Consider the following 11,556-nt stretch of genomic DNA (forward strand, 5'->3'; position numbering starts at 1 on the left):
GGAAAGAAAAGGACTGAAACGGATATATCCAGAGATGGACATGTCGACTCTCTTAAACAGTTTAACTGGCTTACAAGAGATTGTAAGCCTTATCTCTGCTTGGAGGGATTAAGAAATACAATTACAGCGTTGATGAAGACAAGTGGAGATAAGTTGGGAAGGTTTGGTTATTTTTAACCCCCTATTCCTCGTAAGCTGGCATCAGGACTTATTTTCGGGCTGTTAAAGATGCAATGTTGAAGGCAAAATTAAAATTTTATTATTAAAATGAAAAGATATATAGTATGGACAAGAAGGATAGCGCAGATGCTGATGTTATATAATTCTATAACCCTTGAATAAAAACAAACAAACATATCTATAAAGTTTGAATAAAAACAAACAAAATAACAATTTAACTGAATATTGAATGTGATGTAAATGAAAACTGTAGTCAAAATAATGACTTTAAAACCAATTGAATCCATTTTCTTTTATAATCCGCCTCTTTGTAAACCTTTTGTGTAAAATGAGTTATATTGAAACAAGTTAAAGAAAAAAGTTTCAATTTGACCATGATTTAGTGATTTTTTTTTTAGTTTATATAATTGATCCTTTAGTTCATATAATTGATCCTTAATTTGAATCAAGTAACTATAGATCTTCATCATTTCATGTTCGGTTGCTTATATTTATATAATTAGACTTGTGATTATGATAGTGGAGAAGTTGCAGAACAATTGAAGGATCTTTATTTTGAAGACATTTGCTAAAGTATGCAGAGTGAAAAAAACTCATCTTCACCTGAATAATTTTTGTTTCGAATATTTGTCACAGATAGGTCCAGATTGGTTGACTTGAGGGGTTAGGCTCCTAGTTTATGTGGGACTAGTCCTTGGAAAATGATTATTTCGTAGATTGGGAGTTAACTTGTAAGACATAATGTACTTCATTATTTATGGGAACATTGTGATGTGTGTGTTTTGAGAACTTTTAAAATTTGTTCGTGAGGTCTTTCTAATTGTCCATGATATATTGGCTGTTTTAATTTTGGAAGATGATAAGGACCAAAGTATACAAAAGTTTAATGGCGTGAGATTTGTATAGTAGGGGTAGGGTTTGGTTTGACCATTTCCACATGAGACCTTTTTTTTGACTCAACAAAAGTCTCTTGTTAATTTGCTTTGTTTGGAGCGGTCATTAGTTGATTCTTGACTGAGCCATAGTCACTTAAAGGTTCTCTTCAAAGCCCAGATCTTAGGATATGATTTTCGGTCTTTATCCGAGGTCTGACGTAACTTCCGAACTCTTTTTTTATTTTATTTTATTTTTTTTTTAATGGGCGGGTTTCTCCACGCTTTGTGTTTAAACCCCCCCACAGGTGCTCAAGATTTTTTATGCGTGCACGTACCCGCAATCTGTGTCCAACACAAGCAACAATAGCGTTTAAAAAAAAAAACGCAATCTTAAGCAGAGATCCCAAAAAAAAAGACTTCAATTGATACAGTTGCTAATAAATTAAAAAAAAAAATTATGTTGCTATTAGAAATTTCTACAAATTTGTTTGTTGTAAATAATCATTTACTGGACATCGTTCTGAGCATAGTAGAAGTTAATGGCAACAGGAACAAGACCGTTCTTTTCAGCATACTCCTTAAGACCATAGCCGTTAATCTCGGTACCCCATCGAGCACGTTCACCGTCAAACTTCTGGGGGGAGCCCTTGGTCTCACGGAGCAAAACAAAGACGTAGCGGTGCTTGCCAGTCTTAGGTGGGGGTCCAGGACCCATATAAGGGACAAGAGTGTTACCCTTTTCAACTTCCAGGCGAGAGGCAATGTCAGCAGTGGGATCTTCGGCAGAGGGAGACTTGAGACGGAGCCCAGTGACCAAGTAATGGAGGTATTCAGAGAAAGACTTGTCTGTGCGGGAGGGAGCATCAGGGTCAGTCATGACGAGAGTAAAAGTAGGCTCAGAATTGGCAGACTCTGGAGCCCCAGCAGACAGAATGGTTGGGGTGGCAGCACCCTCAGCATTGAAGGTGATGTGGAGGTCTGGAAGCTCTTGAGTTTCGGAGGGCTTGAGAGTGTTTCCAAGAGCAACCTCAAGATTATTACCGTAGGAAACGGTGATCAATCTAGTAAAAAATTGTTAGATTTTATAGACAATTGGACTTTAGTTATGATGACTTACCCAGAAGGTGTAAACTCTTCGAGAACTATACAAAAGTTAGCAAGTAAACTTCACAAAGCACAATTGACTACAATACTTACCATCTGGAAAGACTTCATGCTTAGTGAGGGAGTCCTTGATAGTGGCTTTAATGGTGATGAGAGGCATTTTCTGAGCAATTGGGAGGGTTTTACGTGGGAAATTGTTTGAATTGGGATTGTTGTGGAGAGAATAAAACAAAAAGGAAGAAGAAGAGCAACGAGGGCGGCGAGTATTTGAGCAGAGTGGCGGGGCACGCGCATGACTTGTAACTTTGTTTGTGTAATAACGGCTGCCGCAGTAGTTGCTCCCAGAGGCAGTAGCAGCAACAGTACTCGGTCCCAGGGTCGGCGCAGAGACCAGTGACGAACAAGCACACAAGGTCGGGACAATGCTTCGATAAGTTTGCCGGGAAGTGGAATTTGCTAGACGGAGCATTTTCTGATAAGAAGATTTATTTATATTAAGGCAATCAAAAATGGGATGATGATGAGAAATCTAACAAGATAAATAAAAATAAAAAAAAGTTTTGTTAGGAGAAAAAAAAAAAAACAAAAAAAAAAGTGCGGAGAAGACGATTATTGGCTTTTCAACAAGCAGCCAGAATTTGTGGTAAACCAGCCATCCCAAGCGGCTCTCCAAACTTCCTTTCCTTTCTATCTCTTAAATAAAAAAAAAACACCTTTGACTTCTCTAATACCGCTATGCCTGCGGATCAAATCCCAACTTCAGGCGTGCTCCCGGACTTTACTCTGCGTGCACATCCGGCACCCGTAACAGCCGCTGCGTTTGCATCCGGCGTGACTCCCCCTGTGCTCGCATCTGCAGATGAGTCTGGTGGTGTGTTTGTATGGGATGTAGTTGCGCGTCGGCCCGTAAGCATGTTCCGTGCCCATTCTGCGGCCATCGTCAAGGTCGAGTTTGTTACGATCGCAAGCAAAAATGAACATCCACAAACATATCTGTTAACGCACGGGCGCGACCATTGCGTGCACGTGTACAACGCAGGCCCTGCGCTGGCGCGGATTGTAATGGCACGCAGGATTGGTGCGCGCAGTTTGGGAGCAAACGGTCCTCCCTCGGCTGTCACGCTTGATCGCGAGATTGCCGAATTGGACCCTTTGGAAAAAGTGTACACGGTCCCCGTAAATGCACTCAATTACTGTGGATTTTCTGTCGCTATTATCCAGCAAGATTCAGAGTCTGAAACTACTGCAACGGTTGTGTTGGCGGTACCTGGAACTACAGCCTCTGAAAACGTGGACGTTTATACTTTGCGCGTGCCCGGGTTTGAATTGGCACGGCCGGCTGCGGCCATCCCCGGGCCTGAAGTTGTTTCCAAGATCCCTAAATTTGAGCAAGATGAGAATCCAATTACTGAAGGTCCCCGCCAAAACGGGGCTGGAATCGTGATGAGTTTGTGTTTGGTAGACAAACCATCTCAAATTTATCTCGTTGCCGGATATGAGAGTGGCCACACGGCTACTTTTATAATAAACAATGTTGGAGGCTCTTCTCCAGACAGTCAACAACAACTACCATGGAAGTTATTGGAATGCAAACAGCTACACACTCAGCCAGTTCTGGCTTTGGCTTTAAGACCACAGAGTCTTGATCAGAAACACCTCCCAGCTCAAGTTTATTCCACTGCTGCAGATGCTCGTATTGCATTGACTTTAGTCCCACCATCTCAAAACCTTTTCCCCTTCAACGTTGTAAGATTGAGCGCCCCAGGAACTGCATCAGCAGTTATACGTAGCGATGGGAAACTTTTGGCCACGGCTGGGTGGGACGGGCTTGTACGAGTGTTTGAGCTATTATTACGTCAAGATGATAAAGAAGAATTACTTGTCTTACAAAATAATACAACTAAACAAAAACTACTAAAACCGTTGGCATCATTTCCCGGCGGACGTCAAAACGGTGGAATTACGGCTGTGGCATTTGGGCCTATTGAAACAACAATGGAGCCACAATCCTCATTGTCTTTGGTACAAAGACTTTCTAAAAGCAACTCACATTACCTTGCGGTGGCCGGTAAAGATGGTCGAATAGGCATTTACTCTTTATATTGATAAAAATAATCATGTACGAGGTGTTCTTTTGTTCAATTATTAACCATTAAAGTTCTTGGTTATGCTGTTTGTTGTGGCTGAAGCTGCTGTTGTTGAAGCTGCTGAAGTTTCAAGCTCTTAACTAAAGCAAGTGTTTCCTTTATATTCTCTTTAAGTCGAGCCTCCGCTTCTTCTGCTGTGGTTTGTGCAACTGCAAGTACTTCTCTAACTTCTTGAGCATGAGCACGCCGCTGTTCCGCAATTTCCTTCTTGAGCGCCGTGATCCGTACAGCCTCTTCAGTCTTCTTTTTGCGCAGCTCTGCAATGTAGTCCTTGACTTGAGCTGCCGTTTGCAATGAAGAAGATTCCTGGTCTCCACATAGTTCACGAAGCTGCTCACTCACACGCGCAAGCTTATCTTCGTAGAGCTCCTTGTTGCGTTTGACGCTGTCACCCAGTGCTTGATACATGACTTGCGCTTGCTCACGTTCAGCTGCAACTTGAGCTATTTCGACAGCATGCTTGGCCTCGGCCTCTTCGCGCGCACGTCGTTCCGAATCGGCACGACCTGCAGCCATGCGGAAATGCTCGACCTGTAACTCCAGTTCCTTTGTTCGGCGTTCCTTGCGTTGCAACATTGCACTCAGCGTTTCAGCCTGATGTCGGAACCCATCCATTTGCGACTCAAGCTGAATCACCTTCTTCTTAACAGCCTCTTTGATCTGACGCTCCTCCTCAACTCGAGCTTGCTGCTCGGCCAGTTCACGCCGTAGTGAGTCGATTGTGCACTGTAGCGACTCAATCACATGAGATGTAGTTTTCCAGTTGGCCCGAGATGGATGTGTTTCATAGGTAGAAGGTGTTTTCATGTGTAGATACTGGGTTGAGACAGAGCCTGCGTTTGAGGTGGGCCCATCAGTAGACATTGACGACACAGGCGATGATGCTTGGGATAATGTACTGGCAGAGCTGAGTCGGTGGTGATGATTGTGATTGTGACTGGAAAGATGGACATGATATGGTGATTGTGCCACATTGGCATTAGCGGCTACTTGCTGGTATGAATTGGGGCTACTTGTCTGAGCTCTTCCTGGAGTAGATGATGCAGTGGCCATGTTGAGGCTATTGTAGTTGAGCGTTTGCACGAGTGTAGGCGATGGTGCCGGGCTTATCAAGACACGAGAAGATCGGTTTGTGAGTTGCGGGATAGAAAATGAGTATGTGTTATTGTTATTGTTATTGTTATTGTTGTTGTTGTTGCTATTGCTATTGCTATTGCTGTTGTTGTTATTGCTATTGGTTAGGTTATTATTAGGATGAGTGGGATAATGTTGATATTGTTGATGCTGGTACTGATACTGGTGCTGGGACCCGAAAGCAACGGACGACGGAACTTGAGTGGTGGTAGTGACAGGACTTTGTGAAATAGGAATGCTGGGAACGGAGGAAGAAGAAAAATGGTGCGGTTGCAGAGACAACGGCCGCTGTCTTGTTTGGTGTTGGTGTTGCTGAAATTGCTGCTGTGGAGGTGGAGGTGTGGGCTGGCGGAGAAGGTGGGCCGCTGCTAGAGATGAGGACGCCACAGGGACGGGCGCCGATAACGGCATCCGTCCGTCCTCATCAAAGATGTGCATTTGCTGATGCTGATGCTGATGCTGATACTGTAACTGTTGTTGTTCAAAATATGACGACGACCGCCGGCTGTTGTACCGGTTATACCGACGGTGACGCGGGGCTGCCGTTGCAGAGGCTGTGGAGGATGAGGACGAGGCCATTGAAGTATTGGAGCCCACAGACTCATTGCCACTACTGTTGCCACTATCTTCTGCTGCTGGCAGAGGGATCACCAAAGCAGACATGGAAGTCACGGTACTGGGTTCTACCACGGTGGTTTCCAATTGCTGTTGCTCTTGATGTTGATGTTGCTGTTGCTGTTGCTGTTGTTTTTGACGGACCATTATCTCGGAATGTGCCAGGTCTTCTTGCGCAACAGTGGGATCTGTCCACGCAACTGGCTCAATTGGGATCTCAGCAGGTTGTGCATGAATAGATGGAAGCGAGTGAGACGTGGGAATGCAAAAGGACGCTGGTCGTGCTGAATATGGCCGGGACTTAGGACGAGGGGCTGCACCTGGCAAGCCGTTTTGGACAGGACCTTCCGGGCTTGTTGTGGGCGACGCCGCATGCTCGGGTCCAGGGGTTACAAGTCGTGGAAGCTCTCGAGCGAGTTGTTGGAGCTGGAGAATCGAAGCGGATTTGCGGGCTGTTTGGTAAGATCAGTGTTAGACATTTTTGCATAAAGTCTGGAGAGTTTTTTGAGCGCTCCAGAAAATAATAATGAAAAATAAAAATAAATAAAATAAATAAAATAAATAAAAACAGATCCTTTAACCTTAAATAAACACAAAAAACTTACCAATCTCGTTCCGTAAATGTAGAATCCGCTCTTCTGCGACCCGCGCATTAGAATCTTCGGTTGATGATGGTGCTGTTACGTTGGCCTCCAGGGTAGTAGCGGCTTCCATTGTGAGAGTGCTTGACGAGCTTGCCAACTCTTGAGTTTTCGGTTGAGGAGATGCGCTTGTAGTTGCTGAGCTGGCCGACGACGACATGGATGCAGCTGACGACAATGGGGGCGACAAAGAAGCCGCAGAAGATTGTCCTGACGATTGTCCCGATGATCGTAGTGTTGATAGAGACGAAGCAGAGTGCGACTGTGAAAGTGCAATGGCCTGATGGTGCTCATACAGCCCTCCATTGCCACCAGGCGTACCTAATGACCTGGACCGCAGCATTCGCGCTCGGTGTTGCGCGTCTCGCATCGACACCGACGAGCCCCACAGCGGGCTAGCCTCCGGGATGGTAGTCATAGTGTTCATCAGGGGAAGGCTGCTAGGTGTTGACTAGAGAGAGAGAGGAAGAAAAAAAATAAATATATATGTATGTATATATTTATATATATAAGGATTCTCTTTGAAAGAAAGTTGGAGAGGTGTTTAAGAGTTAGGAAGTAACAAAAAAAATATAGAAACTTAAATGGCAGGACCAAAAGGTTTTTGTCAAGGAGGTTTTGAATTTTTTTTTCTACACAGGGGCAAGACCTTATTTGAACAACCGGACGATTGGTTACTCATTGCATACAAAAAGCCTCCACCATTATTTCCAATATTGGACACAAATTATTCACAATAAATGTAGAAAGGATTCAGTTCTTAATTTCTTTTTTTTTTTTCATCATATTTCAAAAATATTAATCACTTTTTTATTTACATTCCAAATTGTCGCATCATCTTTTGCACTGCGGGGTTGTTCATCATCGCAGACATGTCCGGCATTCCGCCCTGGCCACCACCCATCATCTGAGCAAGCGCGCCCAAATCAGGCATGCCACCAGCTCCACCCATGCCAGGAAGACCACCAGCTCCACCAGCTCCTCCTGCACCACCCATCATCTGTGCCATGCGTCGCTGAGCAGCTGCAAACTGCGGATTATTGCGCATCGCGGCAGGATTACCCATACTGTTCAGTAGACCGTTCTTTCCTCCAAAGTTCTTGGCCATCTTGGCCATCATTTGTTGTTGCTGAAGAACTTCCTCAACCTCCCTCACGCTTCGTCCACTGCCACGCGCTACTCGCAGCACTCGCGATGGCTGATCCTTGAAAATCTTGCCATCACTGTCAAGTTCCTTGGGTGTCATCGAGTCCAATACACACACAATCGCCTTGACACGATCTGCAGATTCATTTTCACCAAGCGACGACGCCAGCTGACCCATGCCAGGCATCATACCAGCAATCTTGCTCAGAGGCCCCATCTTGGTCAAGTTACTCATTTGATCCCGCAAATCTCGCAGAGTAAAAATACCCTGCTGCAGGTTCTTCATTGTGCTTTTATTGTCAAGCTGTAAACCCTTCACATGGTCAACTAGGCCAGCCAAATCGCCAATTCCCAGCAGCTGCGAAATAAATGACGTTGGGGAAAACGGTTCCAGATCATTAATGTGCTCACCGGTACCAATAAACACAATCGGAGTCTTGGTCGCAGCTACCGCAGAAATCGCACCACCTCCCTTAGCGTGTCCGTCCATCTTGGTCAATATTATAGCACCGAAATTAGAAGACTCTTTAAATGCCTTACTCTGCGCCTCCGCAGCCTGACCAATCGACGCATCGAGCACCATAATGGTTTGATTGGGTTTTACAGCCTGTCCGATCTCAACCATCTCCTGGAACAATGCGTCCTCTTGACGATGTCGACCAGATGTATCCACAATAATGACCTCAAATTTTTCTTTCTTAAACTTGTCCACACCCTCCTTAGACACCTTAACTGGATCCATCTCCGTGTAAGAACCATAGTATGGAATCTTGGCCTTGGTAGCATTCTGCTTAAGCTGGTCAAACGCACCAGCACGGAATGTATCTGCACAAACAAGACCTGTCTTGAATCCACGGCGGTGGTAGTACGACGCCAGCTTCGTACACGTCGTTGTCTTACCGGCACCTTGAAGACCAACAAACATAATCACATTGGATCGACCCTTCTTGGGACGAAACGGCTCTTGTTGTTGCTGTCCGTCCACAAGCGCCGTCAGCTCGTCAAACAATGCCTTTTGAATTACACGCTTTTTATTCACACCAGGTGTTTCATCTCCCAAGTTCACCTTAGCCTTGACGTTGTTGCGCAGCTTGTTGACCAGGTGCACATTAACATCGGACTCCAGCAGCGCCAGCGCAACCTCTTTAAGAAGCGCGTCCAGCGCAGCATCGTCCACAACATTCGACGATGTGAGATCGCTAATGGCACCATTAATTCGGCGCCCAAGATCTGCTAAAACCATGGTTGTAGAGTTTTTGCTGTTGTTTTTGTTGTTTTTTTTGGCGTGTTTAGTAGAGTACTAAGTATAATTGTAGATGGTGGCAGAAGACAACAAATCTCATTCTGATTTTGTGGTGGTGAAACTTTTTTTTTTTAATAATGCTCATACTCCGTTCTCATATATCCGCAAGACCTATAGCTACTGCGCGGCTCAAATATTAGTAGACCTAGCTATTTGCTGTTCTTGTCTTTGCTTTTCCCAACAACTTCCACTAAATCTCCCATATAATGCTCGTCCAACCCCCGCTGGGCCAACTATCTTACGTTTGTATCTACAATCCAGCTCTCGATCCAAATGAAAAATGTTTGGCCGACCAAATTGTCTTTTTTCACGGAGGCCCTGATGACGATGTTTCCCCAGTCCCAATAGAACAACAGCTTCGTTTTATGGGTCTGGCTCAAGGTGTTGTAGAGTTTTCAAAGTATGCCTGTATTTTTCAACAGCAGCCTTTCAATCACTAACACTTTATGTTTAGAGGCTTTGCACAAAATCAACCAGTCTCTGGTATGGAAACCGGCAAATCTCGCATAGTTTTAAAGAAAATTGAAGAGCCTTCTTGGTGGATTGTGGCCGTAAGTTTTCTGATTCTTTATATTACTTGTCTAACTTTTCCTACCAGTGCGTCGCTTTCCCAAAAGTTCAATCAAGATACTCTCCTAATGGCCAGCACTCTTCCCGTGACATTTCTTCTTCCGAAATTCTCATTGCTGACCTCGTAAAAGCTTATCGTCGTTGGCGTCTTCACAATGGCACATTCCAAGACTACCTCGAAACTTACAGCCGTCAGGCCTTAGTCGAGCATCTCGCACCCTGGTGGCGCCCATGGGCTCTTAATTGGATTGTAAATATTCATGGTGCAGGCTTTTGTAATCTTTTTTATGATATCAGAATGGGGCGTGGTAACCTTTCTCATGAAACTGTTGAAGCGATTAATGCAGCAATTCTTGATAAAGACTCAGATAAAGGCCTTGTCCACGTTCTTGTAACAAACCATCCTCAATCCTTACCATTTGACTACACATCCGCCCTGGGGGCGACAAATGTTGAAAATTGTGGTTGTGTTTGGGCTGCAACTCCACCAGGTTCTCAGCACCTATCTCATGAATCGTTAGCTGATATAGTATCCTGGGTTATTGACTGCGAAAGCTACATGGACGATTCAGCTTTTCTTGAACCAAGTGGTTACATTTATCACTTAGATAGACGCGTTAGACGCGAATCAGCAATTTCTGTCATGTCATCAGAATCAAACCCTCCAATTTCTCTAACAAGATCTTCAACATTAGATATTGCAGGACCTCGAGGCCAACCTCCAGCTCCAGCCCCAACTCCAACTCCAGCTCCAGCCCCAACTCCAGCTCCGGCCTCAGCATCAACTCAAGACTCCACACCAGTCCCGGAATCATCCTCAGAATCCAGTTCTTTGCTTAGAGCTCCCGCAGCCTTATTATCAGCTTTACCGCATGCTGCTGCCAACACTATGAATACAGTTGCCAAAGGCTCTATGGATGGCCTTAGCAACCTCATGTACTACTCTACGTTTGGATTTCTTAATGTCAATCGAACAGCTTCTCCTGAACAACCTGCCGAAGAAGGACCTACAGACGATATTAACGACTCTCGATTTCTTGTTGGCTTTGAAGGAGTATTAGACGAAGACAAGCAAACAGAGCCTACAACATTACCCGAATTACAGCCCCAATCTCCACCCCCAGACGCTACACAGTTTTCTTACAAACGACTACTCTTATCGTCAAAGGATGCCCCAGGAAACTTTGAGCCTTTTAATATTGTAATTTTCCGACGGAGACCGTTTGTATTTACTTTGGTTTTCCGCCCACAATCTAGTGTTCTTTCTGATAAGGATTATTATCTCTCACTCTACAAACGGCTCGCATCACTCACCGAACCCATATATACAGATTTGTATGCAGCACACCATCACAAGAAACACCACCATCACCATCACCACCACAACCATAGAGCAACGACACCCCCGGGCCCTCCTCTTGATGAAGACCCAAATATACTTTCTTATGCACCCCCAATCCCAGCAGCAGCTGTGGCAGCAACTCCAGATGTTCCGACAGCGGTTTCACCTACTGACAAGACATTGTTATCTTTTAAGAAGAAAAAGTTTTATTATTTGGTTCACGATCCAGCTCAACACGTTGTGCAATATTCTCTTCCGGAAATTGTATCATACCAGACTCTTTTTGCGCTGGCGCAGTACCTGAAGAACTGTGAAGACGACCCAGAATTCCAAACAGCCCTGTTTAAACGTGACGAATTAATTCATGTACATCAGGCCATGGCTCACATTGCGCTGCCACGGCACAAGGACGAGACTGAAAAGTTTGTACGGACTGCTAAAGGCTGGTGGATTTACTGGTCAAAACTTCCGGATGAGCGCCAGGTCATTGTTGCGCGTA

At 44.7% G+C, this 11,556-nt stretch overlaps 5 protein-coding genes across 5 annotated transcripts in view; 2 read left to right on the top strand and 3 right to left on the bottom strand.

Moving 5' to 3' along the window:
- Window positions 1-1,560: 1,560 nt before the first annotated feature.
- On the bottom strand, window positions 1,561-2,628 carry SAPINGB_P001917 (uncharacterized protein; the record flags this gene model as incomplete). The annotated part of the gene is made up of 3 exons (XM_031996637.1): window positions 1,561-2,116; window positions 2,173-2,197; window positions 2,253-2,628. The coding sequence occupies 3 exons, from the start codon at window positions 2,626-2,628 to the stop codon at window positions 1,561-1,563; spliced, it is 957 nt and encodes a 318-aa protein (XP_031852528.1).
- A 266-nt stretch (window positions 2,629-2,894) lies between these two features.
- Window positions 2,895-4,265, top strand: SAPINGB_P001918 (uncharacterized protein; the record flags this gene model as incomplete). The annotated part of the gene is made up of 1 exon (XM_031996638.1): window positions 2,895-4,265. One exon carries the CDS (start codon window positions 2,895-2,897, stop codon window positions 4,263-4,265), a length of 1,371 nt encoding a protein of 456 aa, XP_031852529.1.
- Window positions 4,266-4,324: 59 nt separating this feature from the next.
- SAPINGB_P001919 (uncharacterized protein) lies at window positions 4,325-7,123 on the bottom strand (the record flags this gene model as incomplete). Its single annotated transcript, XM_031996639.1, has 2 exons — window positions 4,325-6,507; window positions 6,661-7,123. 2 exons carry the CDS (start codon window positions 7,121-7,123, stop codon window positions 4,325-4,327), a joined length of 2,646 nt encoding a protein of 881 aa, XP_031852530.1.
- Window positions 7,124-7,510: 387 nt separating this feature from the next.
- SAPINGB_P001920 (uncharacterized protein) lies at window positions 7,511-9,085 on the bottom strand (the record flags this gene model as incomplete). The annotated part of the gene is made up of 1 exon (XM_031996640.1): window positions 7,511-9,085. One exon carries the CDS (start codon window positions 9,083-9,085, stop codon window positions 7,511-7,513), a length of 1,575 nt encoding a protein of 524 aa, XP_031852531.1.
- Window positions 9,086-9,351: 266 nt separating this feature from the next.
- Window positions 9,352-11,556, top strand: part of SAPINGB_P001921 (uncharacterized protein) — a gene marked incomplete at both ends in the record, with an annotated part of 2,318 nt that continues 113 nt past the window's right edge. Inside the window, 3 exons of the mRNA XM_031996641.1 lie at window positions 9,352-9,545; window positions 9,600-9,696; window positions 9,744-11,556. The exon at window positions 9,744-11,556 is cut by the window's right edge and continues 113 nt beyond it. Coding sequence (XP_031852532.1) covers window positions 9,352-9,545; window positions 9,600-9,696; window positions 9,744-11,556 — 2,104 coding nt within the window. The remainder of the gene's footprint in view (window positions 9,546-9,599; window positions 9,697-9,743) is intronic.

Source organism: Magnusiomyces paraingens (assembly GCF_902498895.1).
Source record: "Magnusiomyces paraingens strain CBS 517.90 genome assembly, contig: contig2, whole genome shotgun sequence".
NCBI classification, from domain to species: Eukaryota; Fungi; Ascomycota; class Dipodascomycetes; order Dipodascales; family Dipodascaceae; genus Magnusiomyces; species Magnusiomyces paraingens.